Source organism: Ostrea edulis, chromosome 7 (assembly GCF_947568905.1).
Source record: "Ostrea edulis chromosome 7, xbOstEdul1.1, whole genome shotgun sequence".
NCBI classification, from domain to species: Eukaryota; Metazoa; Mollusca; class Bivalvia; order Ostreida; family Ostreidae; genus Ostrea; species Ostrea edulis.
Genome location: NC_079170.1, coordinates 25,698,159 through 25,726,036, shown reverse-complemented (window position 1 = coordinate 25,726,036; position 27,878 = coordinate 25,698,159). Strand labels below are relative to the sequence as shown.

At 34.0% G+C, this 27,878-nt stretch overlaps 1 protein-coding gene across 2 annotated transcripts in view; it reads left to right on the top strand.

Annotated features, from left to right (window-relative positions):
• The window catches only part of LOC125648693 (uncharacterized), a 66,179-nt gene that overhangs the window by 22,562 nt on the left and 15,739 nt on the right, over window positions 1-27,878 (top strand). For both annotated transcript variants that reach the window (XM_048883933.2, XM_048883936.2), the window contains exons 11-25: window positions 92-204; window positions 1,624-1,870; window positions 2,213-2,247; window positions 10,250-10,378; window positions 11,872-11,968; window positions 13,973-14,038; window positions 14,216-14,331; window positions 15,943-16,046; window positions 17,564-17,828; window positions 17,967-18,052; window positions 18,749-18,797; window positions 19,064-19,192; window positions 24,268-24,513; window positions 24,770-24,947; window positions 27,177-27,336. In XM_048883933.2, coding sequence (XP_048739890.2) covers window positions 92-204; window positions 1,624-1,870; window positions 2,213-2,247; window positions 10,250-10,378; window positions 11,872-11,968; window positions 13,973-14,038; window positions 14,216-14,331; window positions 15,943-16,046; window positions 17,564-17,828; window positions 17,967-18,052; window positions 18,749-18,797; window positions 19,064-19,192; window positions 24,268-24,513; window positions 24,770-24,947; window positions 27,177-27,336 — 2,020 coding nt within the window. The remainder of the gene's footprint in view (window positions 1-91; window positions 205-1,623; window positions 1,871-2,212; window positions 2,248-10,249; window positions 10,379-11,871; window positions 11,969-13,972; window positions 14,039-14,215; window positions 14,332-15,942; window positions 16,047-17,563; window positions 17,829-17,966; window positions 18,053-18,748; window positions 18,798-19,063; window positions 19,193-24,267; window positions 24,514-24,769; window positions 24,948-27,176; window positions 27,337-27,878) is intronic.

Below are 27,878 nucleotides of genomic sequence, written 5' to 3'. Positions count from 1 at the left end.
TTTCCAAGCATATGCTGGACATTTTCATAAAATTAAGACAATATTTAATACTATATTAATACAGTTTTGATATATTATTGTATTTCACCAGACTCTTGTGAAGATTTACTGCTGCCAGTTATAATATCTATGGGAAATGGAAAATCCAGCAGAGAGGTCCTTCAGTATGCTTCGGAAAATAAAATACCTATCGTATATTTCAAGGTAATTCAAGGAAAATCGATTCATTAAATGGAAGGCGAAGATAACGAACAGTGATCAATCTCGTAACTCCTATAAGCAATACAAAACAGAGAGTTGGGCAAACACAGACTCCTGGATATACCAGAGGTGGGACCAGGTGACTAGGAGAAGTAAGCATACACTGTCGACCGGTCACACCTGTTTTGAGCCATATATATTGATCACATCAACAGATTAATCCGTAGTCAAAATCATTGTGCCAACAAAACGGCCTAACAATCGGTATATAACACGTTAGACAGCATTAGACCCAAAGATATAATGCATTGACGAAGTAGATCGTTATAACGGCCATAGAATTTGTGAAATGCTGACTTCAATCGAGACTGTTGAGATCCCTGTTTCATCAACGTGTTTGTCAGTAGCCGGCCTCGATTTAAAAAATGACCATAAGTAGAAAAACTCTAGCGTATCGAATCAGTTGAGAGATATAAACACCATATGCAGGTGATAATGGAATATTGCTACATATGTATGGGAGGTTGACGATGGAGAAGCTGAAATCATCCCGTTTGTCATACAGTTGAGTTGTGAGTTTGCCATTCATGTCTACTTTCAATGAAATATCTAAGTATGAAGTAGAAGTGGACGACTCTGTTGTGTCTTTTATTTCTAGCTCACAGGGATATATCGAATATCGAAATACAATTGATAGCGTTCATTTTATCGTATGGTGTTTATTACAGTATGTTTCTGTAATACGATTTTCCTTCCTGAAGTTGGGATTAAGAATATGCAGTCCAACTTGACACTGAATAACTTGTTAATCGATAAAAGCACTAATTCAGATATACTTACCAAGGTAATTAGTGGTTAGGGTATTCGCTTCGTGACCGGGTGCCAATGGGTTCGAGCCATGCTCGTGTTATGTCCACGCCAAACCTAAGACGTAAATATATGCAGTGATTTTCTCGTCACCGGAAAGCCCCACATTTAGAAGTGAGAGTCAGGGATCTTTCGGAAATGAACCGAAAAATGGAGGACTCGGATAGCGGCAGACATTAGCACGTTAAAAACCCCTAACCAACCTGGCCGTTATTGATAAAGATTTATCTACATTTGGGGTATTTCATTAGAAGTTGGTGACTTCTTCGTACCATTCTCAAATGGTAGTAAAATAAACAATCAAATCTAATCAAGATGGTTTACATGTTGGCAACACATGCAATTTTCCAATTTTCCAAACCTACATATTGTGCTAATCAATTTGTCAAACATAACTATAAGGATTGAAGATTGGAAACACCAATCATTTAAAGAGCTCATAGCTAGTTTGTGCATTTGAAATGGTATACCATTTGTTGAGAGGTTCTTTTCTAGTTTCATATTTTGTACAATATATCTAAAGATGAAACTTTGTAATCAACTCATTGATTTCAGAAAGATACAGAAAAGGGACACGATGCGTTTGTTTTAACTCCAGATGAAGAGTTTCTTGATTCTTGCAAAGCAACAGAACATCGATTTGATTTAAAGACACCATGGAAAAGACAAAAGGTTGAAAGAAGAGTCATTGGAACAAATGGAGACGGCAAAGAGGAAGAGAACGAAATATCCTCCCTGAACGAGATCACGCTGCAGCAGAACTTCTCTTTCGATGCACATATTTGTTATCTGCTCATTGGGGGTATTCTGTAAAATATTTTCTTGAATGTGAAAACATCAATTGTAACAGTAGAGCAATTTATACAGATATTGCAATATATAAATCATTTGTGATAGTTTGATCTCTATCAAATTATGGCAGAGCAAATCATGAAGCTAACAAAATAATTTAGTATGAACATTTCAGATGTAACTCAATATAAAATTTAATCAAGCCAAAGCGAGACACATTTATCTAGTTTTGAAAATCTCCAGAAAGACACTTTTAGAGTGTATTAATTTGTTTTCTCATAGACAACGATTAATCTACTAATGTTTGCACTTTAAAATTTTTGTTATTCTGATTTTTTATTACATTTTTCAGTCTCAATGGAATCAGATACATATGGCAAAATATTTGTAAGTATTGCTATCCCTTCACTTCAGATCAAATTTTATAATTCGCCAAGGAGTGTGTTACCTTCATTTGTTGGATCGATTGTGACGTGATAGTTTTTATTTGCATATGCCTTTATAATTTTGAATAAATTACCACACAGCATTTTTAAAGGCATCATCTAGTCTATTCAAATGGACATAAGATATATCTAATTTTATATTCAACAATTTTGAAGATAAGCGATGTATAATATTGGAAGGATATCTGGCATTCCGAAGCCCGTTTTTGTCACAGCTGATTATTATATGATGAATAACAATATTGTTTAGTGATCATGTCATTTATTGAAACAAATGGCGACAGAGAAAAATACGTCATAGTTGAAATTTTCTTACAAAATTAATGGCTGGGACCACTTAATATTAAAAATAGGATTAGATTTGTAACTGCGTAAAAAAAAACTTACACAGATTGATCCCAGCCAATATACAGATAAAACGAACAAAAAAGGCTAAACTCTATAAAGTCCTATGCGCCATTACAAAAACCAAATGCAAAAGAAATCATCAAGTAATTATACAGGAAAACTGGGATGGAGGAGGGTATGTGGAGGTAACTAAATTACACCAGTCTGCGTAAAAATAAAGTCGTAAACGATGTTGTTATAATAAAAAAAAAATTAAAAAGTTCGGAGACCAAATTACTTTGTTATCTTTTGTAAGTAACAGGATTAAAAATGATGACGTCACATAGCAAACTTTATGTCATGAAATAGTCTTACGACGTAAGAATCTATTGATACATTGTGACGTCAAAATGCAAGCATGGAAATATGAACTTCTTTACTGTTAAGTAAAAAGGCATAAAAGAAATTATTCACAGTCATATTACTTGAGTACTTATATGGGCAAAGAAAGTAAAGAGGAGTATAAAATTCTGAATATAAAACAATTCAATGTTCCATTAAATATCTATTGATTTATAACACAAACCTTTTAATCAAACATTGCTTTCAGTACTCAGCTCAGTTAAGGCTTCCCATGAAAAATCAGTGCCAAATATAAATGTACACGTACCTCAGTACACCTCGCACCATATGACGTCACAATAAAACAGTATGTCACGACATACAGGTTCTTATATTTGTATCGCAGAGAAATGTCATAATATTTTGTTGTTATTTACTAGAGTTATCAAGTGATAAGCTGAATACGTGGAAAATGTTTTTGTCAAATGCATGTCAGATAAGCATATAACATATATAATTTCCTTTTATATCGAATTACTCTCCGTTTTTATATATAGATTGCGTGAAGATGGTATTTATGTTGTATTGTTATCTTGGTCCCAATATCGTCTCTTGATTCCTATCATTACTGCGTTTTAAGAAAATCTAATTTGCATAAATATTGAGACCAACTACAGTAAGTGCAATAGTACAATGATATATAGTTTATATATTTCTATTTCCATCACATTTAGATATCAGAACTTGGGAGAAACGTCTGACACAAAAATAAACCTCTTTTGACATCCGATGATTTATTTACATACTCTCTAAAATTTAAAAAAAAAGTGCTGGGTGAGATACCTTTAAAACTGTCTTCCTTTTATCGGAGAACTTGTTCCGAAGATTTTTCAGTTAATGTGAAGTAAGCCCTTTTTTTCAATATCAACAGTATCGGCCTACATATAGCCAATATCATTGCACTTTATCGATTATTACAATAATTTTTGTTGGTTCTAAATTGATGATACAACGTGATAATAAACGGCCTCGATGAAAAAATATGGAAGCCTACTAGACACCGGTATGAACGTCGATTGGTTGTCGGGTATTTTCACCAAACATTAAATCATCCATGTAAAGCATAAAGACTGAATGTTTGTGTAGGTAGTGATTGTTTCTTCGCCAAATGCTTGGCATTTAGAAGTGGATATCACGAATCGTTCCGACATTACCTGAAAACGGACGTCCTGTGTCGCGGCAGGCGTGAGCACAATAAGGACTTCTCACCGCTACGACCCTGATCACAGAGCATAGGTCTAAATTTGCGGTACTTCACATACAGCTAGTGACATCTCAATAGGAGTGAAAAATTCTCAACGGAATGTAAAAACAATCAGTCAATCATATGTCTGTATTTAAATTGAGTGCCTGATAAGTAACCTTATTTTTAATGTCAGAAGAAACATAAGTAACTTCCTACACTTTATTTAAGAATGTGACATCGCACCATAAATGAACTCCTTTGCACTTTCTTTAATTTAGGAAATATTTTAGAGTGTTCGTAGTCATATTTAATTTTGGTAATACATGTACACATCGAACTTTTATGTAAGGAAAAAATGACCAAAAATGAAAAGCAATATGTGTGTTTTATATTACTTGATTTCCAAGCATTTACATTCCACTAAAATAATTTCATTAATTCGTCTTACAGCGTACGTCACATATACGCGAATTTGTTTCATTCAGCAATTGCGAAATTACTTTCCATACCTTTATTTGTATTTTCTTAATTAGCACTGTTTGTAGCTGAAATTCAAAAATGAATCGTTTTGTGCGTTGTTTTAAATATGTTTGGTCAAAACACTCCCACATACATCTCTACTCCGATATAACAAAACAATTCGTTTGAGCTACAATTTTACTTATCGGTCTAATGCACAAAACAATGTGATGTCCAATTTTCTGCTAACTATATTTCTTTTAGAATGTAACCCTTAGAGTTCGCCATTTTAGAATTGACTTGCTTACAAATCTTTCACAAGAAAACAAATACATTTATGAGAGACAAGCATCTTAAATTCGTAATCAATCTCTTTCGCAGTTGTGTTAAGGTAGAGATTGATAAGTTGATTCCAAAAAAAAAATAACGAGTGAATTTTTTTTATTTTGATATATGTTTATGATGAAGCTTCGATATAAAACATAATAAAAAAATCAATGTAGGTAATCGACCTTGTTTTTGAGAAATATGGCGATTTTAATAACACCTTCTTTAGTCCTTGTAAAGCGTAAAAAGTGAAGAAAAATAAGTAGAGAGCAATATACAAATAGAGCTATAACATGTTTATTGTAAAGAGGATCATAACTTGTCATATATGGTTCCAAACAACCTTTCACATAATTATATATTACACATCGATTTCAAGTTCAGCAAACATTATTAACATGCAACAACATTACTTCAACAAAGCTATATAGACTAATTACCTTAAAACAGTGCACAATATTTGCACACAGGGTCATACTTTTGCTTAAGCTGCAAAAAAAATTATCCAACAATTTTTTTATTTTATTTCATTAAATGGTTAATCTATTAGTAAGTTAAATATCAGAAAAAAATTATACACCATAATGGGGTTCAATATGGAACTAGAAAAAATTCCTTACCCCACCCCCTTTTAACAAACTACACATTTTCGTAAGAAAAAGGGTTATTAAAAGATGTTGTAAACAATCCATCAAAAATGCTTGCTGAAATTTGAAGATTCTTTGTAATACCTTTTTTAAATTAATAAATATAATACAGAAAGTATGTATTTCAAATTTTAGCTTATACTTTGTTGTAGTTCTTGTTGTTGACCTTTGTTTACTTACACTCAGAATATAGATTTATCATACGTCATCATATTTGATGATTAATATTGAGAGTTTTTCCAAATAAAAATCCCCACAAAAAATTGAAATACAATTTATACTTGTTAAAACAAATGCCTCCATTGCATCCCAACCCCTTTAATATATTGCATGGTATGGTGGAGAAAGAATGACATAGACGTCATGAAATGCACTCGGTGCATTGGGAAGAAAGATTCAGCCAGCAGAGATAAAATACTGACCTTTTTATAACTTAAAATGTTTAAGCATTCCCAAATTACATCTTTGAAAATTGAAAATGACAATAAGAAGGTTTCTATAAGCTATTTCAGGGGCGGGTCGGGAATTGAAGTGGGAGGGGGGTACGACTCTATGAGACGGGTCTGGGGGTCGCCTTGAAATGGGGGCGATTCCCCAGAAACTCCTGGATTTTATAGATTTTATAGGGCTTAAAATATGTCTCCTATGTAGTCATGCTTATTATTTTCTGTCATTTTTAATAAGGTGAAATCATTAAAATGATGCACATTTTGAGGGTTTTTGGAAAAAATAGCAGTTCTGCCACTAAAAGTAATTCAATAAATCAAAAGATTTTGTCAGACATTTATTTCTCTGAGAGTGGAGGAAATTATTGCTTCTTTTATCATATATATTTCTCTAAACAAGATTTACTTTAAACTTGAAAATTTTATGGGGGCTCGCGCATTTTGCAGAAGTTCTTGAATTTTCTCTGTAACCTGTAAAGTTGTGGGGTCCAGGGGATATGACATCTTCAATGTAAAAGAAGTACCTGTTAAAATATATTCTGTATATTCAAATATTGAAAAAAGAGAAATATCTAATATACTAAGAATTTTCTTTATAAATGTCTGGTGTTAAAATGAAAATATTGTACCTTTCTTGCTGATTTTCATGGCAAATTGCTGTTGAAGTTGTTGGCTCGAAGCCCATTTCAACTTGCACTGGTCCTTAGAAAAAAATCAGCATAATTGATATTTGCACAATCGCGACAGTATTAATCATTAATTATACTGTGTGAGACAATGTCAGTTTTAAAATGTGTGTATCAATGCATATTCAGTGAACTTTAAAATGCTGAGATATTGAAAATTACATACATAACATGTATTTTATTATCATGTTGATTTTTAAAATCTTGTCTGAAATCAGTATTACATATGTAACACTATGTTAAATACGTGCAGTGCAGCAATGTGAATTCTTGCAGTAGTAGTATATCTGCATGGTTGTTATCTATTTTATATTGTTATAGCTACCTTCTACTTAAACTGTACCCCCCCCCCCCACCACCACCACCACCACCGGGTCCTTAATGACGTGAATAAACATCATGTTAATTATCATATTGCAATATGAGATGACAGATATGTTTTCTTAAATTGCCAGTTCATTATAATAATATCAAAGCAAGTCAACTGTAGATTTAAATTATCAGATCTGTCTCCTTTACCGAGTGTGGGTCAAGAGAAGGACATACATATCTTATTTTCATACATATTTGCCTCTGAGGGGGGCTTGTGATTTTACAAATATTTTAAATAAAGTTTTGTAGACCTACATGCTTGTGTCAAACATGAAACCCCAGATTTGAAATGTCTCTTAGGTCAATGAAATTTCAAGATACTAGAAGTACTATCATACCAAATAAAATGTTAGTGTAACACTTCTTCCCCCTCCCCCTCAAACTTGTGAAAGCCGTATTTTTTTTTTAATCTGACATATAAACGACATCCATTTACAATTACATGCGCATTTAGGAGCTATATTTTGGGCACATATGGAACGCATAAATGCACAAAAAATGAAACAGCTCCAAATTGTGCGTTTATAGATGTTATTATAAAATCGCGTTTTGAAATAACATAGGAAAAGTGGGTTGAATACAAATTTAAATTGCCATTTTTTTTCACTTACCAAACGAAATTATGATTCCGTTGTCCACGTTAAATGCATCCATCAAATTCCTCTTCTCAGAAGAAACTTTGTTTAAACTCTCAATGACTACATAAACAGTATTGAAACTCGCAGCACTCGGACATCATGATCACGCTATGTACATCAACAGCTTTGTTTACGTAGCGCATGGTGGTGAATTTCGTGAAGTCAAAAGTGTCATTCTGCACGGACAAAATATTTGGTCCACTATTATTACGGTGAGTCAGACGTATTCCTAATCTAAACTATGGCCAAATTTCTCTATCTTTCGTCGGGACGACCCCCTCAATCATCGAGTCAGTCACAGCAACAACTTTTACTTTCGGAACCCCTTTTTGTTTTTCAACTACTCTATGACGGTGTACGCGACGGAATTCCGAAAAATAATTTCAGGTGAAAATACACGATTTGTACTGATCACATGGTTGCTATCCGTCTCTACCTTAACCTTGAAATATGTCAGGGGGAAAAGCATTAATAAACAGATCAATTTTTAACAAATTCTGTACACACAACCCTTGTATACAAAAGAATATGTATATATAATTAAGTGCATATTGACCTCCCATACATTTTTCACCAGACCGACAGGCTCTACATCAGCTGTATATCACGTGATCAAATATCAAGATAAAATCCTACCGTGTATGTATAAATCGTTCCATCGACACAATATCCAGATATCAATGTAAGTTGAAGTTAATTTAACTTCAAAACATATTAATTTCTTAATTTGAAAAGTGATGGGAGCAAGTTTATCGTGACCTGTAACATGTGTAATTTTTGCATTGAATATGCAAGATGCGGCGATTTTTGCATATACGAAGTTGAAATCTAGCCTGAAAAACATGTTTTCTGTTGAAGCCACAACTTGCTCCCCTAACTTTCCTTTTGCACTGAAGTCCACATGTCACATAAATCAAACATCTTTCACTCGAAAACCTCGGGTGTCGTGCCAATGATGAGATTTGTATGTACGGACACCCTGTTTATCCAAATGAGTCCATTGTGAAAGTTACTATACATGCAGATTACGGTCGATATCAAGATCATAATATAATATGGATATTACTTTAGCATATATACAATATAAAGAAGAAATTGAAACTATTTCAATATCAAAGAGAATTAATATAACCCATTTGATAGAAACTTTTACATGATTGTGGTTTATCGTTTGACAGCGGTGGTAAATAACGAAAAAATATTTTGACATTTCGAACCGCAAAAGGAATGTAGATATGTACGTCATGACCTTCATCATGACTTATTTTTCATTGTGACGTCATGTAATGTGCCAGTGCGGTAAAGTACATTTTTTACAGCACTGTTATTTATTGGGAAAGCCTTAAGGAAGTTGGCTCCTGTTGAGTACAACTGCGCAGGATGCTACAACTAAGTATTCATTGGTTCAATACTGATCCCATTGGTGCAAATATATTACACATCTATTACTGAACCCTATCCAGATGGGAAAAAAGTGCTGAACCGTATCTAGTTGAAAATGTCTGTGTCAATTCAAATTTTGAAAGGGTTTGACAGGGACTATATTTTGTGGCGGGAGGATTCATTAATCAAAAAGTTCTAATTCTGCATGATATTACAGTTTCTATTTCATCCAATGTATCGTCTATTTTTATACCCCTATACGTGTATTTCAGTTTTATAATTTATGATACAGGTAGTTGAGACTTGGAACTAGTTCAAATGTTGTAATTTATTAACTTGGTTGATATAATTTTCCAAACAGTACACCGATTCTTTAAAAAGTTTTAATTAATTTATACGAAATTTGGTATAAAAATTTTGTATTTTCCCCAATAATTCAAACATTTGATTACCAACTCCCACTTTTTAAAGGTGCATTTCAAATTGGAAGACCAGATCTTGAAAATTATGTAAAAGATTAGAAATTGACATTACTCGTAATATGTCCTTTTATACTCTCAAATTTGATATCATGAAGTATTTCGTATCTCAAGTGCAAAATGGTCATTATTTATTTCCTTTACTAGTATTAATTTCTTTTTTCATCTGTAGTGTTAGAGGACATGATTATGTATCTATTTTATGTAATGATTGATTTGTGTTGCTTATGTTGTGTTGACACTAACAGAAAAATCAAGTTTAATTGAATAAATTTTAAGTGCAAAAAGGTCATGTTTAGAACACTATAGCTCAATAACAAGAGTTGCGATCCCAGTTTTTCTTTTTAATTTCCTAATTCTCCTTCAATGTAGAAATCAAAAATACCCTTCCCAAAAATTGACATTACTCCAAATGTCAGGTGCGAACCTCTTTAACTCAGTCGTGTTTTAAATTTAATCCACAACTATGGTTTCTAGTTATTCTCATTTGACCTTGAAAATGTTAAAAGGTATGTGTATATATGTTATCTATAAATAACAAACTATATATTTATAAAATTATAAAGCTGAATTCACATTTCCATTCCACAGGGATGTTTGAGTAATGTATATCCAAATGCATTGTCCATGTACCTGTTGAAAGAAGGAAAGTGGAAAATACCAAAAGATGTGATAAAGAAGTCCTTCAGCCACAAATCTCTCGAGTATATTGCTGAAGAGGTCAGGAAAATACAACACGAGTTAGATTTATTAATAGCTTCAACTAACCCGATCTTTTCGAAATCGAAAAAATATATGAAATAAAGTGGTGTTTTAAGTTATTGATAAACAGTGTAATACGATTTATATGTATGCAAGGTGAAGATAACGAGCAGTGATCAATCTCATAACTCCTATAAGCAATTCAAAATAGATAGTTGAGCAAACACGGACCCCTGGACACACCAGAGGTGAGATCAGGTGCCTAGAAGAGTAAGCATACCCTGTTGACCGGTCACACCCGCCGTGAGCCCTATATCCTGATCAGGTAAACGGAGTTATCCGCAGTCAAAATCAGTGTGCCAAGAAAGGCTTAACAATCGGTATCTTATGGTATAAATCAATAATATTTCATTTCGTTTAATAAGCGGGGATTGGGTAAACTAGTAATATTTAATGTTCCAAAGACAATAGTGTAATAAGTACATAGTATTTTTAAATTCTTAAGGACTTAGATTGTTAAGGATTCATCAAATTTGGATGGATGTCTTTATAATATGGTGGGTCTCTGTAAAAAGAATTTTGCAAAATGACTTGATATGTATTCTGCATTTCCATTTCTCGCCTGTATAGTTTAGGTATAAAAGTTTTAGTGAATCAAAATGACGCTCAAGTGCTTGCCTGTGCTAGTAAATGATTTTGACCTAAAGATCGGTACAGGGTACTAAAATTTGAAAACTTGAATATAACAAACAGTGATTAACCTCGTAATTACTATGACGAATACACAATTATGAGTAGAACAAGCATGTGCATGGACCCCTCAACATACCAGAGGTGGGATCAGGTACCTAGGAGGTGTCATAATTCCCTGCTGACATGTCACACTCGCAGTGAATCCTATATCTTGATTCGGTAAATGAGATAACCCTTAGTCAAAATCAGTGTGCTAAGAGCAATCTAACAATTGTTATGAAATCTATTATAGATCATTTGAGCAAATGGGAGGTTTTATTTGTAAATTAGATCGTTTTAACGACCATGTAATTTGTAAAATGCTGACTTTAAACAAAACTGTTGAGAATATTGTAACTTCAAACAAATTATTCTGTATTGTTTATGAGAGTTATGAGATTAATCACTATTTGTTAATCTTCGCCTTTTACGTAGGTGACAATAAAATGGAAAAATGACAAAGGAGAAACTGAATCATTCCGTTTGTCATAATGTTGACGTTTTAGTTTACAGTTGATATTTGTTTTCGATAAATATCTAAGTACGAAGCAGGTGTGAATGACTATGATGTCTTTTCTTTCGAGTCCACCGGGACATATATAACTTTATTCATTTCAATCATATGAACACAAGTTTATTATCCAATTTTATCTTTTGTTTTAAAAGAGAGTTATTTACATGTATAGCAAATGCCTTTATGCATATTACCATCTAATACCAATTACAGTTTAGTATATGAACTGGGGTTACAGTTTGAAATGATTGATTTGCATTTGCAGAGCATGACAGAGAAGTTTGAGGGAGGACTTTGGAAAGAGTTACAGGAAATGTCCGGACATGCCTATAAACCCCCAGCCTGGGTCAAAATAAAGAAAAGTGGGTGTTCAATGTAGCAATGTTAAAACATTCTAACATCCATTATGCGAAGTAGTCAAATTCTGATAAAATTATACTTTCCACGATTTATAAATTAGGTGAGTGTTCTTATATATACTACTCAAAATTTGAAAAGGACCACTAGGTTATATGTGTGTAATTTGCCACTAACATAACAAAAGACATAAATTTGACTCAGAAACGTGTTTACTCCGGTTATGAATGAAAATTCATGAACGGCATAAACTTTTATCAATACGGAATGCTTGAAATCTGATACAAACACCAAAAGGCATTTCATTACAAAAAGTTAACAGCAAACCGGAGAAAGAATTACACAGTTTTTGGGGATAGTCCATCATTACACTTAGTCGATGAAGTGTCAATACCGGGTATGGCCTCCCCTTGCATCAATGACGGCTTGACAACGTCGAGTCATGCTGTCAATAAGCACCCGGATATTTCCAATGGGAAGGTTGTTCCACTCTTCCACGAGAGCGTTTCCGAGCTCTGCCAAAGTCGTGGGTTGTGCTCTACGTCGTGCAAGGACAACCTGCAGCATGTTCCATACATGCTCAATCGGGTTCAAGTCCGGCGGGCGCGCTGGCCAGTCCATACGGACAATTGTCTCTTGCTCAAGGTACTGCTCCACCACCCTGTCGCGATGAGGACGGGCGTTATCATCCATCAGGATGAACTCAGGGCCAACAACACCAGCGTAGGGTCTGAGGTAAACATCGAGGATCTCATCCCGGTACCGCACCCCCGTCATTGTTCCTCTCTCCAGTACATGAAGATCTGTTTTTCCATCCCTGCTGATTCTACCCCAGACCATGATGGAACCACCACCATAACGGTCATGCTCACTGATGTTGGCATCATGGAAACGTACACGTTGTCGTCGGCACACTCGGTGCCTCCTGTCTGTAAAGTCCAAACAATACCTGGACTCATCGGTGAACAGAACTTGAACCCAATCGTTCTGTGTCCAAGTGACATGATCTTCAGCCCAGTCCAATTGCTCCCGCCGGTGACGAACAGTCAGAGGGACTCGAACACATGCCCTTCTCGAGTTGAGACCTGCATTGTGAAGCCGATTCCGTATCGTCTGAGTGGACACATTCACTCCCGAGGCGTTCAGAAGGTCGTTACGTAGGCTGGTTGCTGTCCAGAAGGGATGGCGTCGTGCCTGAAGAGCCACAAAATTGTCTTGGCGTTGGGTTGTCGACCTCTGACGACCACCCCCATGTCGGTGTGCTTCTGTACCAAAAGTTTGCTGTCGGTTCCAGGCCCTGTTTACAACGCTCTGGCTGACGTTTAGTGCATTTGCAATGTTACGTTGTGAATAGCCAGCGTCAAGCATTCCAATACATCTGCCCAGTTGTTCTGTCGTCAGGCGATGCCTTACACGTTGAGGGGGCATTGTGTTGATAAACGTAGTGTAAACACTCAAGTGAGTTTGAAATTTTAGAAAGCATCAGACACCGATGCCTGAGTGAAAATCGTGCAATGGTAGCAAAAGCATAAACTCTGATGAGAAACGCATTTCCCATGGCATGAAATGCGCGTGCAAGTTTGTTGAAGACGTTTTTGATTTCACTTGGACACAATATTGCCAGTTATGCAATCATTAATTTTTTAAGCATAAAAATATCTATGGTTCTTATCAAATTTTGAGTAGTAAATATATATATATATATATATATACATATATGTATATAAATAAATATATATATATATATATATATATATATATATATATATATATATATATATATATGTATGTATGTATGTATGTATGTATGTATGTATGTATATATTACAGGTAGTCCCGAAAATTTGACAATTCATTCTGGTTCGTGTCGTTAGTCAATTTTAGTGCTTTATACACACACACACACACACACACACACACACACACACACACACACACACACACACACACTCGCACACATGTTATATAAGGAGAGAGAGAGAGAGAGATTTGCAAATTTCTTCTTGAAGGTGATTGTGTTTCTGATGATTTTGATGATTCTGATGAGGACAGCACGGATGCGTCAGCAACCAAAGGTGATTCTAATGAGTTTACCTAAATAAATTTTGACAACTCTTACGTGAATCTTTTAAACAATGAGGGGAAGTTTTCGTTACTATATTTTGCAGATGTTCTCTTCGTATTCTATATTTTACACGTACCGTTTTGAACTTGTGTTATAACTTTATTCATTCAAGATTTCTCTGTTTTAGACACACAGGAACATAAATTAGATGTTACCATATCAGATCTGTATGGTTTGATATTTTATGCTCTGCTTATTCGTAAATTCTACAACGGAGCTAGGCAGCTACTTGAAACGGGATGTGTAAGTTCTTTTAGTTATATTGGTATATCACGAGGAATGTACATGTATATAATGTAAACCTCTTTCGACTTTTAAATTATGTCTAGCGAATGTCCACAAAAACGGGTTTTGAAAGCAAGTTTTTCCATGTGTACTGGGTGAACACAGTCATTATTGTTTAATAAATAATTGTGTATGATTCGTCAATACAACCTATCATTGGGTCAAATGCTGTCTGACGTGTTTCATACCGATTGTATTTTGACTATGGATTTGACTATGGATAACTCCGTTTACCTGATCAAGATATAGGGCTAACGGCGTTTGTGACCGTTCAACAGGGGATGCTTACTACTCATAGGCACGTAATCCTACCTCTGGTGTATCCAGATAGTACCACCTCTAGTATGTCCAGAGGACCGTGTATGTTTTCCTTTTCTTAATTTTGTATTATTTATTGGAGTTATGAGATTGATCACTGTTCATTATCTGCACCCTTTTTATTAGTAACATTATGTTTAAGATAGAATGCTTCCAAATCAGCGATTCATATATCTGCCTCTGTGATGGCCGCGTCAAGCTTAAGTCATTTAAGGCATCGATGTTGCTATTGCTCCTTCGCCAAACGTTTAACATTTAGAAGTGAAAACCGCGAGTTCTTTGGATATGACATAGTCGTTGTCACATTAAAAGAACCTCACTGCTACGATCCTGAGCGTTACGCATAGGTCTAAATATGTGGTACTGCACCTATTGTTGAGTGAACATTTTTTTATATGACGCCAAACAAACAGACAAACAATAATATAATCGATTGGATTGTTTAATCATTATATTTAGTTTCTTTTGTTATGGTTTTCCAAATTAGTTATCGGATCTTGAATTGTTCTGTTCCAAACGATACTACACATCTAAATTCTTTGAAATCAGCAAAGTTGTAGAGAGGTCTAGTTTATAAACGGCACACGGCAACATACAGTTGATACGTGTAGAAGTGAGTCATGTGTGTAACGTTACTGATATTAGTGTTAGAACATGTTACACACCAGGTATATTTTTGATATCCATGGCTCTCGGTTACGAACGTAATGATACGGTCAAATATTGCATATCAATATATCATTTCCGCTTGTGTCATTTTGGAAATGTAGAAAAACACAATCTGTATAACGAAACAGTCTAGCGTTTGCCAAGTAGATTTTATATTTTTAACAAGGGAATTATATTCACAAAATACAAATCTTGAAGAAAACCGTAATTTTTATTGAACATACTTTATTTTCAAGATATTGAAGGGTAAATGATTTGGTACAAGTTTTTTAAATGTAGAACCCCCTCTCCGAAACAACAAAATACAGAATTTTTCAATATATTTTCAATATTTTGATTGCGGATAACTCCGTTTACCTGATCAGGATATAGGGCTCACGGCGGGTGTTACCGGTCAACAGGGGATGCTTACTCCTCCTAGGCACCTGATCCAACCTCTGGTTTGTTCAGGGGTCCGTGTTTGCCCAACTATCTATTTTTATTGCTTATAGGAGTTATGAGATTGATCACTGTTCGTTATCATCACCTTGCATATAGTACACATGCATACATATTATGTTTAGTTATTTTCTGTTTCTTTAGGTACGCATTCGGCACATCTTGGTTGGGTGTGTGATTTTACAAAAGGAGGAAAATAAGTGGCAGACAAGTCAGCTAGAGAAAGAACAGTTACAGCAAATGCATAAGTATATAGTGTTTTTTATTTCTTCAACCACAAAAAACACTGATTATTTCAATTTCAGTCTCTGAATATTTCAATTTTAATCTAGGCAAATTTCAAGTAGTGAACGAATAAAAATATTTCTTTGATAATTTTCAAATATACAATATTTTCCTTCGAGCTTTTGAGTAAGATTTTGTTAAATGTCACAAGAATATACACTCCTGAGCACCTCTGCGATTTCTCATATGCATATAAAAAAATATCTCAAATGATACGATACGCGAGAGCATATTCTGCATGTCATAAATTTTTAAACCAAGGTAAACATATGACAAATTCAATATTACACGGGTTTCAACGATTCGTTCGCAGTCAGCGTTTCGCAAATTCTATGATCCTTATAATTTTATTATTTGCAAATACAACCTGTCATTAGGTCGAACACTGTCTGATGTTATTCATACTGATTTTAACTACGGAATACACTACATGATAAAGTTATAGTGCACAAGGCGGATATGACCGGTCAAAAGGGAGTTCTTACCCGTGGCAGCTGATCCCACCTCTAGTATTTCCAGAATTTCGTGCTTTTCTTACTCTAAATTTTATATTCTTTATGAAATTTATGAGATTGACCACTGTTCGTCATCGTCACACATTTTCATTCACCTTTGAAATATCCAAGTATTTGTTTTCTATAATGTGTGTTAGTCTGCAGAATCTACTTAGGAATCATGTATATCGTTAATATTATGATTTTAATACATACATTGTGTTGGAATATTCAGGTAGCAGTCAAAGGTTACATATATCAACCAAATGGTCGACGCAGACATGTAATACTTTTTAATTTTTAATTCACCATAATACAAAGAAATAGAGCTTTTATTCCATCTTTTCTTTTCTATTACTAGGTAATTTACTATGATGCATTGTTTTTATCTTACTTCTGAATATAATGCGTTGATAATCCGCCAGTCTATGAAAAACACCACTCCTTTTTAAACTTTGGAATTGATCAAGAGGCGCACATTTTTATTCAAACTCGTTTCTCAATACATAAATAAAATTTGCATCACGTGTGGAAATCTCTCGCTTAATTATTACTATTATGTCACCATACAAGTGACGTAGCGTTTTATTTATCTTTTAGACTGTCAGTTTTTCATAAATAATTTTTTTTTTTGAAATTACGATTTCTATTTTTTGATTGATAGTAGTTGATTCTCAGTCACAATATTTTGATATATTAATATGATAGCAAGTACAGAATTAACATATTTTCCCTCCAGAAAAAGCAATAAGACGCAAAACACCGTTACCAATTGGAGATCTCTAATGTAACTTCAATTGGGTAATTCAGACGTCACAAAGTATGCTGTTAGAGATCATCATTATCTTAATATCATATTTAGCTAAATTATTTTGAAAACAGTAAAAATAAAACATACTGTATAGGAAGATAATCAGTTACATGTGTATATATCAACATATTGATGAATGTTGCAGTCATATCTATGTATATTTTAACTTTTAAAGGATATTTTCCCACCATGCACTGCGTATCATAAGCTGTATCCATGACGCAGATAATCGGAGTACAACGAAAAAGAGCAGGGATGATGGGCGCTTTAGAGAATTGCTACTTGGAGATCCAGTTCTACACTCCGGGCGTCTACTTTTAAATCATGGCTATCTGAAAGATGCCATTAAAACGGAAAACAAAACGTTTTTGGATAACGAAGTTGTAAAAGATATCTTGAATGAAAAGTGGTATGGAAAGACCAAACTGACTTTACGTCGGGTAAGCTAGACATATTATTGCTAATCAAAGAAAGACATATTTTAGAAAAACACCGTTATGTGAAATACTAGTACCGCAATATTTGTTACATTTTATTAGAGTTATGAAATTGATCACTGTTCTTTACTTTCATTCTAGAAAATGGAGTTTCTCTGTTTCTCGCTTTTGCATTTTGCACTGCTACCAGTTCTCATGTTTACGATGGAAAGCTTTCCTTTTCAAAGGTAAAAGTACTAGTTTAACTTAATAGATGCAGATGGACATTTGTAAACTCACAAATAATTTAATTCTTGGTATCATAAATGCATTTGATTCGTTATATTCAAAATTCACTTTTTCATCAACGAATATACAGAGGTATGTTCATGCCATCGACGTATTTCCTATCGTGTTTTCGCATTTATTTAAATATACAGGATACCGAGTTCACAATTAGCAAAACCAAATGTCAAGACACTATAAAATCACAGTCATATATCGACTCAAATTTCAATCTTCATAGCTGTAAAACTTTACAGTACCCACAAAGGATATGATTCCTTGGAATTATAAATGCGCTCTAATTCTTATAATCACGATTCACTTTTTCATCAACGAAAGCAAAAAGGTATATTGATGCCCTCGATATATGTTCCCATCGTGTATTGACATATACATGTATAAACTCAAAGTTCGTAACACTTTACTAGATATAGAACAAGGGAAAGGTCCAAGGACAAAACATCACACTTCGGAATCCTACATATATACAGCAGAGCCACATGCCAATACCACCCTTGTCTCAGCAGGGCATTTCTACTTTCAATGGATTTTTTCAGATACAATTTTGGTAGAATTGTGGAGTACTAATGCATATTATGTAACATCTATTCTCAAAAGAGAAGTGATTTTTACTGCATGTATTCTATATTAATTTTCAGGATCTATAAAATTTACAACATCCCTTTCATGAAGGTTTTGAATAACTTGGTAGGTTATCTATTTGTCTATTTTGTATCTTGACAAAGGAATGTGAATACATAAATGTGGCATATCAATGTTATCTGAAGATAAAATAATTTGAAACGTGTCCGAGGAATTGATAATGTAATTTTCGATTTCTGAAATCATGTGTATGCTATAATAAGCTGATAAAATTTTGAATAAATACATTCTGAAAATAGCGTATTTATCGATATTGTCAAAGTTCTATTCATTTTTAAATCAAAGACAAATATTTTATTTGGTATTTTAAGGTTGGATTGTTTTCTCTTCTGCTTGGGTATGCGTACATGTTACTGTTCAACCATGAAGAAAACATTTCATACGCTGATATCTTTCTTATGGTATGGATTGGAAGCTTTCTTATTGATGAGACAAAACAGGTAATAACTATTTAGATATAATCAGTGAAATACCTTATATTTCAACATGATTTAATGACTGTTTAAGATATAGCTCACCTATATGTTACAAATTCATATATAAAGGAAGAATCCATCAACAAGTAAATCAAATTCTACTTTGTACGGCATCAGATGTGACAAATAGGATATTTTTGTTGAATCCATTCAATTGAAACAAATTTTGGAATCCATATTGGATTTTGTGAATATTGAGTTCCTACTTCCGTTTTAGATATGGCATTTTAAATACATCGAACAGTTTGAAAACACAGAGAAATGTCAGATATACTAAATTGTTCAGGTGCCTAGGAGTATGCATGCCTGTAAGCATGTATGCGTTACAAATGTCAAGAGGAACGTAAAACAAAATAATACTATCAATCAATCAATGTTACATTGACAAAAGAGCAAATATCCTCATAGTTTTTTTGCTAGAAAAGGATTGAGCAAAATATCAATGTTGAGAACTATATCCGGCCGAAATTGGAAACATTTAAACATATTAGGTGAATTTGCGATGGTATTACATTTATTTGGCTACTGTTCTCATTGACAGTCTCAACAACTAATCTACGTTGGCTTCTGCTATTGAATACCTTATTTTAGTGATACTTCATGACTTATGACTGCCATGGAAAAAAATTGAGTAAGAAAATTGGTCGAATTTAATTAGCAACGCAGAAAGTTTACACCGCTGAGTCCTCCACATCCATTTCATATCCATATGTTTTACTGAACATCGATGTTTACACTAGGCTAACAACTCAACTTTATGTCGAACAGGAAGACTTCAGTTATTCCATCGGAATATCCATATTAATATAGCAATATTTCATTATTACCAGCATATGATGTTTATGCCTCCCAAGTGATTCGACACCCGCGAGCATGATCAATTTCAAAACTGTGACAGGACTGCTAAAATTGAGTTAATTTTTTTGTGAGTAAATATTGATTATTGGCATTTATCGAGGTAGGAATTTTACAAACCCCTATATTCCAACCTAACCAGTGGATATGTGGTAATTAATATGTAAAACAATATGTACACAACATACACTCACAAATAAAGAAAGAAGAAAAGAGGACAGAGCAGTATGAAAAAAGTGGTATAATATTCTGGGTACATATTTCTTATACAAAAAGTATGCCAAGGTTGAAATGTATAGGACAGTCATATAATGACAGTCTTTGCATGTAATTTACTAAAGTATGTACTTAACAATATCCATACATAAAGCAATATCAATTCATAAAATCTTATTATTGTATTCTACTTCCATTTTTTCAAAACACATTTCAACATAGTTGCTTCTTATAGCTAATTTCAATTCTATATTGTATACATTTGACAAAGTCAGCTTAAAGCTATTTAACACAAGTGTTTTGTTCTGACATCTACACCAATATATATAGTATTTAAGGTGATAATTAATTATGTTACTAATTTTATTCTCAGTACATCCAAGAATATATTCTTTTACAAGTTAAAACATAAAAAAAACATGCCACTGATCCATTCATATGCGTTCCTTATAAATATTTGAACTATTTCACATTCATACAATATATGTTCAATACTTTCTCTTTCTTAGCTACAGAATGTACATATATTTGTGTCTGACTTGTGGACATTTTTTAAGAATGTGTTAGTAGTCAATATCCTATAGTTAACACGATATTGAAACCATTGTAGTTTTCTTTCTTTAAGTAATAAAAATACATTTCCATTCAACTTGTAAAATTTGAAACCTTTCATTCCATTTTAATTGGCCTTTAGGTTTTACTGCATTATCATTAACAGTATTACAAAAAATATTTCCATTTTTGTCTAAAATCAAACGAATTAAATATGTTGGAGTAAAAGGTTCTGTTAATTTACTGAGTTGATCAATCTTATGATGTTTCATTATTTTCATTACTACTTTGGTTACACATAAATATTCTTTAAAAAATGGTTTTTACTTTGTTATAAATCAATGTAAATTTGTTGTATTCCATTTTTTTTTCCATCATTATCTAATAATAAAGTAAGAAAGTTGATATTATTTTCACTCCTTGCCTTCAAAAATATTACTTAATTATTTACCTTTAAGTTCTCGTTATACCATAGAACACTAGACGACAATTGCTCCTGAGTAATGTTAACATCATGCACATAACAATTAACAAGTTTATTCCGAGATTGAAATAAATGAAACCAAAACTGATTCTTAGATTTATTGAGTTAATAATACAAGAGCTTAAGAAACATTGTATCAAGTCAACATTTTGCAATTTATTATCTTATTGCTACATATGTCAAGATGATTTGAGTATTTTGTTGGGCAAGTTGGAGCTATCCCAAACCCTATTTCATACATGTAATTGTTGAAATATATTGAAAACAATTCAGATGAAGAATCCTAAACCATATATATTCCTGCTGCATATATAAAGATGTAATAATAATACTAATGATACTAATAGCCTTTATTTATCCAGGATAACACAAATTAGCATATATCTAGTTTCCATTGTGGTCCTGCATTAAAACATATACACAAACATAAAATTAACATCTAAAATTAGTACTTAAACATGCATACGATATAAAAGGAAATGGGGGAAAATATAGCATAAGACACACCTAATTAGTAATAAAATTATTACCTAAATATGAATACATGACATAAAAGGAAAGAAGAAAAAATAGCATAAGACACACGCACACACAGTCCCATATCACAACTACATTCGGCACACTTGAACAAAAAGAGGAAAGCACGATGTTCAAGTGCTACTTGTATGAAAATATTCCATCAAATGCATAACTTTAAAAATGCCAACCGAACCAGAGCTTCGAACATTTTGAGACAGTTTGTTCCAAAGGAATGCAGAAAAGTAGCTGTATGAACGTTTAAAATTTTCAGTTTTAGCTCTTGGTAACTGTAATAAATTAGACATATAATGATTCGACCTGGTTTGGCGGCAACTCACATCTCTAGTATATTTAAACACGTTTAGGTAATTTGGCATTTGATTATCTAAAACTTTGAACAGAAAGACAACCTTTCTAAACATAAAATAATGTATTGAGTATTCTGATTGACAAGTGTCTCAGGGACATCCTAACCCTCATGATTTTTTTATTTTTCAAATATCATGAAATTGCTTGAGGTTCAAATCCTTATAGAAAATAGTTTTTGTTACACATGACCCTAAGCGCTGAGTACCACGTTTCTGATTGTCATTTTTCCACCCAATTTGCCCCCGCCCCCCCCCCCCCCCCCCCCGAGTGTAAAACTAAATTCTGAAAGTTTATTGCATGTCTAGAGGACACCACCAATCATCTTCGAAAAGATTACTTGGTTACTGCATAAAGTGTAAGAGAAATTCTGGAAACCAGATTTTTCTATAGAAAAATGTCGCTTTTTGCCCCCAATTGGCGCCCAGGGTGAAAATGAAAATTCTGAAACATTATTGCACATGTATAGTATACCGTCAACTATATTTTAAAGGATGATTTGAAGGGCCTCTGTGACCGAGTGGTTAGAGCATCGCGCTCAAAATCACACGGCCTCCCACCTCTCGTCGGCCGGGTTCGAATCCCGCTCGCGCCGGTAAGTGCGCAAGTTTACCAGTTTACTTTCTGAAGGTCGGTGATCTCTTCCCAGGTACATTGTATGTGGGTCCTCTCTTCCACCAATAAAAACTGGGCGTCAACAGATAACTTAAAAATTATTGAGTGTGGCGGAAAGACGACAAAACAAACCAAAACAAAAGAGATGATTTGGGTAATGCGTAAATTGTAAAAGGAATTCTGGGGTCCGAGAGGTGTACAGAGGTCGTTTTGACCCCAGGGTTGCTCCAGGAAAAACGTTTTCTTATCCCCATTTTCCCATTATTGTACATTTGAACGTTCCAAGACCTTATTGCACATCTACTAGACATCACCTACTATATTTCTAAACATTGATTGGTTACTGCTTAAAATAAAACCGAAGTTGGAGATAGAAAAAAGTGTAACAGACGGACGGACGGACAAGGGTAAATATAATTATAATTAAACGTAAATATAATTACGGGTATAATTGCGTAAGCAGATCAATGGAAATGGTTCGTGGGAATAGTTGTAATGGAAGTCGGCTACACATTTGTTGTATTGAACTAGGAACGTGCCTAAGCATTGTACTTGAGAAATTAATGCCTTATTTAGTTCATTGCGTTTCACTTGTAATGCCCTACTGTTGTATGAATTGAAAAAAAGAGTAGTATACCACATAGAAAAGTGCGTGAAACCAAAAATATTATGCCGCGTAATGAATTCATGTGATTACAATGTAAGATAACGTTTAATTTGCTTTTACTGTAAAAGAATCAAGTCTTCGAGAACTAGTATTTTCTTATGATATCTTATGACCAATCCAGATTTGAAATTATCATGGGATGACGGTTTTACCTTTCATGCTACTATGTATCTTTTAGATATACGCAAATGAAACGCTGGGGTAACGATCAGTGATCAATCCCATAACTCCTATAAGCAATACCAACTAGAGAGTTGGGCAAACACTGACCCCTGGATATACCAGAGGTGGGATAAGGTGCCTAGGAGGAGTAAGTATCCCCTGTCGATCGGTCACACCCGCCTTGATTTACATATACAGCTTAAAGTACCACCAACACGTTCAATATATACAGTGGCAAAACTTATATAACTGTGATATTGATTAATCAAACTGATAAATAAAACAAATGTATAAAACGTAGTGCCAACGTGTGTTATAAATGTCATTTGGAATTGACTCTCTATTATTAGGCCGATCTCCGCACACTAATTTTGACTACGGATAAATTCGTTTACCTGATCAAGATATAAGGCTCAAGGTGGGTGTGATCGCTCAATAGAGGATGCATATTCCATCTAGACAAATGCTTCCACCTCTGGTGCATCCAGGGGTTTGTGTTTTTTCTTTGTTTCGACTTCGCATTATTCATAAGATTATGAAATTGATCACAGTTCGTGTTTCTCACTTTTTTCACCAGTAAGAATGTCTTTACATTCATTCCAGGTTATCATAGCCGTTTGGAGAGGCAAATTTCGCATGTATGTACAGGATCCTTGGAACACTCTTGACTGGCTCTCCATTATTACGTTTACGTGTGGAATGTTGTTAAAAACTGGAAGTGGATTGAACTATTTCAATGCCTCCAAAATATTTCTCGTCTTGGCTTTCATTTTGCTAAGTATCCGGGTTCTTCATCTTTTCTGCATTTCAGAGCTTCTTGGACCAAAACTTGTCATCATACAGAAGATGGTAAGTTCTTAAACGTATATTATGATTTACATCAAATGAAACAGTAATTTAAACCCATGACAAATCAAAATTCAAAGTCATGTCTTATATTGTGTTTTTGGTTTACTTGGGTTTTTTTTCACGTGTAGACTTTTATGTGCGTTAGATCTGTTTGAAGGACCAATTTTCGTCTAACAAAATTATATAAAGTTTATATATTTGTTTCAATACACACGCGATTCTGATAAGTTAAATTTCAGATTTCTATATGTTTCAGTTCATCGATACATTCGCTTTTATGGCAGTCATGACAGTTATTACAATGTGCTACAATGTTTCGTATTACGCCATCTTGTATCATGGCAATTCGGACTTCAGCTTCGATACATTAGAAAAAGTAACAAGGAACGGTTACTGGATGCTTTTTGGAGAACTTAACTTGGAAGGAGATAGGGGTAAAGAAAATAATACACGTGATTAACATAGCTAAAAATACGCTAATGATAATATCATTTCTTTATCCATATTAAAAAAAATGTTTTTCATGTCTACCTTTCGTTGGGTTATTTCCTTTGTTAATGATTTATTACTGTCGGTTTTATTTAGCTGTTGGTTGTGTGTCCTTTTCAACTTTGCAAAAACAATTGGGAATCGCAAAGTATTCTGGGGGGGGGGGGGATAAAACATATTGATTTCAATGGAGGAAGACATTAGGAATAGGAATGAAAGGTTCTGAAATGTTGTGAAAATATTTCTATCTGCTTCTAGTCATCTTATAGCTTGCACGCATACTATATATGGCTGTTACTAGCATGAAAGGTTCTATCAAACACAATTAAATAATTGATTAATCTTGTTTAAGGGTTTAATCTCCCGGACTGAAAATGCACTTTTATATTCTAACTATCATTTCTCTTGATCACATAGCAAACAACTTCGGGGAGATGGCCTGTATCGAAATTGTGAATTTGTAACTCCTTGGCCAGAGGTTTAAGACCAATGATGTGAACAATGAATTTTAATAGTATATCGAAAATTAACGCTACATATATTTTTGGGCAATGGTGACCAGAATATTTATTCAGAAGACTTGGTATTGTTACATATTGTTGAAAAAGGCGTTAGGAAAGGGTCATCCAGGGATTTTGGCGTATTTGAAATCAGAGATCTTAATGGAAAATTAGAAAAAAGTGATAATGTGGTATAATTTTGATTCGAATAAAGGTCACGTGTGCTTATTTGAAACAGAGAGAGAGAGAGAGAGAGAGAGAGAGAGAGAGAGAGAGAGAGAAAGAGATCTTAACATAAAATTGTTAGTTTCTCAAGTAATGCATTATTGTCATATCATATGACCCCCTTGACAGCATTTGACACAATGATATATTGCATTGACAAACTAGATCGTTATAACGACTATCTATTTTACAAAATGCTGACACTTAGCGAAATTGTTGAAACCCCTGCACCATCAACTGGTTTGTTTGTAGCCAGCCTCGATTTAAAAACGGTCCATACAAGAACAAGCTCTTGTGCATCGATTCAGTTGAGATATATAAACACCATTTGCAAGTTATAATGGAATATGAGAAGTTCATCATGGAGAAGCTGAAATCATCCCGTTTGTCATTAAGTTGAGTTGTTAATTTGTCGTTAATATCTACTTTCAATAAACTATCTAAGCATGAAACAGAAGTGGACGAATCTGTGATATCTTTTATTTCGAATTCACAGGGATATATCGAATCGACATATGAATTATGAATCAATTCACAATCCTATAATAACTCGACGTGAATTGTTTTTACGAATGCTTTACTTTTCCTGATGTCATAGAAACTCTGATCTTATGGAAAATCCATAACTCCACCCTTTATTTGTATTTGTCAGCGCCATAACTGTTCGTTACCTTCGCCTTTCATGCATCAGATAATACAAACCTATTTTGTCTGACATACTGTATCTGGAAATCAATTATTAAATCAATGCAAAATGATTGTGATGTTATACATGTAAAACTTATACGGTACCAATTTTGATGCACCAGATGCGCATTTCGACAAATAATATCTCTTCAGTGATGCTCAACCGAATTTTATTAAATCCGAAATAACAACATACTTCCCACATTTATGTAGCAATATTCGATTATCACCTGCATATGGTGTTTATATATCTCAACTGATTTGATATGCAAGAGCTTGTTCTCGGTATAGTCAGTTTTTAAATCGAGGTAAGCTACTGACAAACAAGTTGATGGTACAGGGATTTCAACAGTCTCGATTGAAGTCAGCATTTCGCAAATCCTATGGTCGTTATAACGATCTAGCTCGTCAATTCAACCTCACATTGGGTCAAATGCTGTCTGACGTGTTTCATACCGATTGTTAAGCCGTTCTTGGCACACTGATTTGACTGCGGATAACTCCGTTTACCTGATCAGGATATGGGGCTCACGGCGGGTGTGACCGGTCAACAGGGGATGCTTACTCCTCCAAGGCACCTGATCCCACCTCTGGTGTGTCCAGGGGTCCGTGTTTGCCTAACTATCTATTTTGTATTGCTTGTAGGAGTTATGAGATTGATCACTGTTCGTTATCTGCACCTTACACGAGTTCAATTTACATCAAATTTAATGTTCTACTGTATTACTTATCCTTTTATTGATTTGTTTATTTCTTAAACAGTAACTGAACCTGACTGCTCATTTGATGAAGCCATGTATTCCAACGGAACTTTGGAGAGATGTCCGTCCTCACTTGGGAGATTCTTGGCGCCATATCTGAAGGCTCTATACGTATTAGTAGCTGTTATTCTCATGTTAAACCTATTGATTGCCATGTACAGGTGATTTTACTTTACGTATGAATTTAAGATGTTCATATTATAAATGTTTACAGTTTTTAACTCATAATTTTGCATTCATATTAGAATAGAGAATATAGTACTACTACATAAATATCGTGTTCATAGAATTTCGTGGATAAATAAAAACATCACACTCTATATATTCAAGATACATAATGTATATATGCATGTCTATATATATATATATATATATATATATATAGAGAGAGAGAGAGAGAGAGAGAGAGAGAGAGAGAGAGAGAGAGAGAGAGAGAGAGAGAGACTGAAAAGGCCAAGACATTGTGACATATATTATATAAACAAATAACACACACCACGAAAAATGACAAGTATCAATAAACTACATAGGTAACAGGAATAATACACTGTGGTACTGGGTGATAAAAATGGTGGTTTTGTTGTAAAGCGTGCTTACGGACGTCAGATGGTGTAGAGTTTGTACCATGGTCGGGTCGTGATAAAAATAGAACTATTCTTGAAAATTACAGAAATGAGATAAATTTAGAGAGAAAATATCAAAA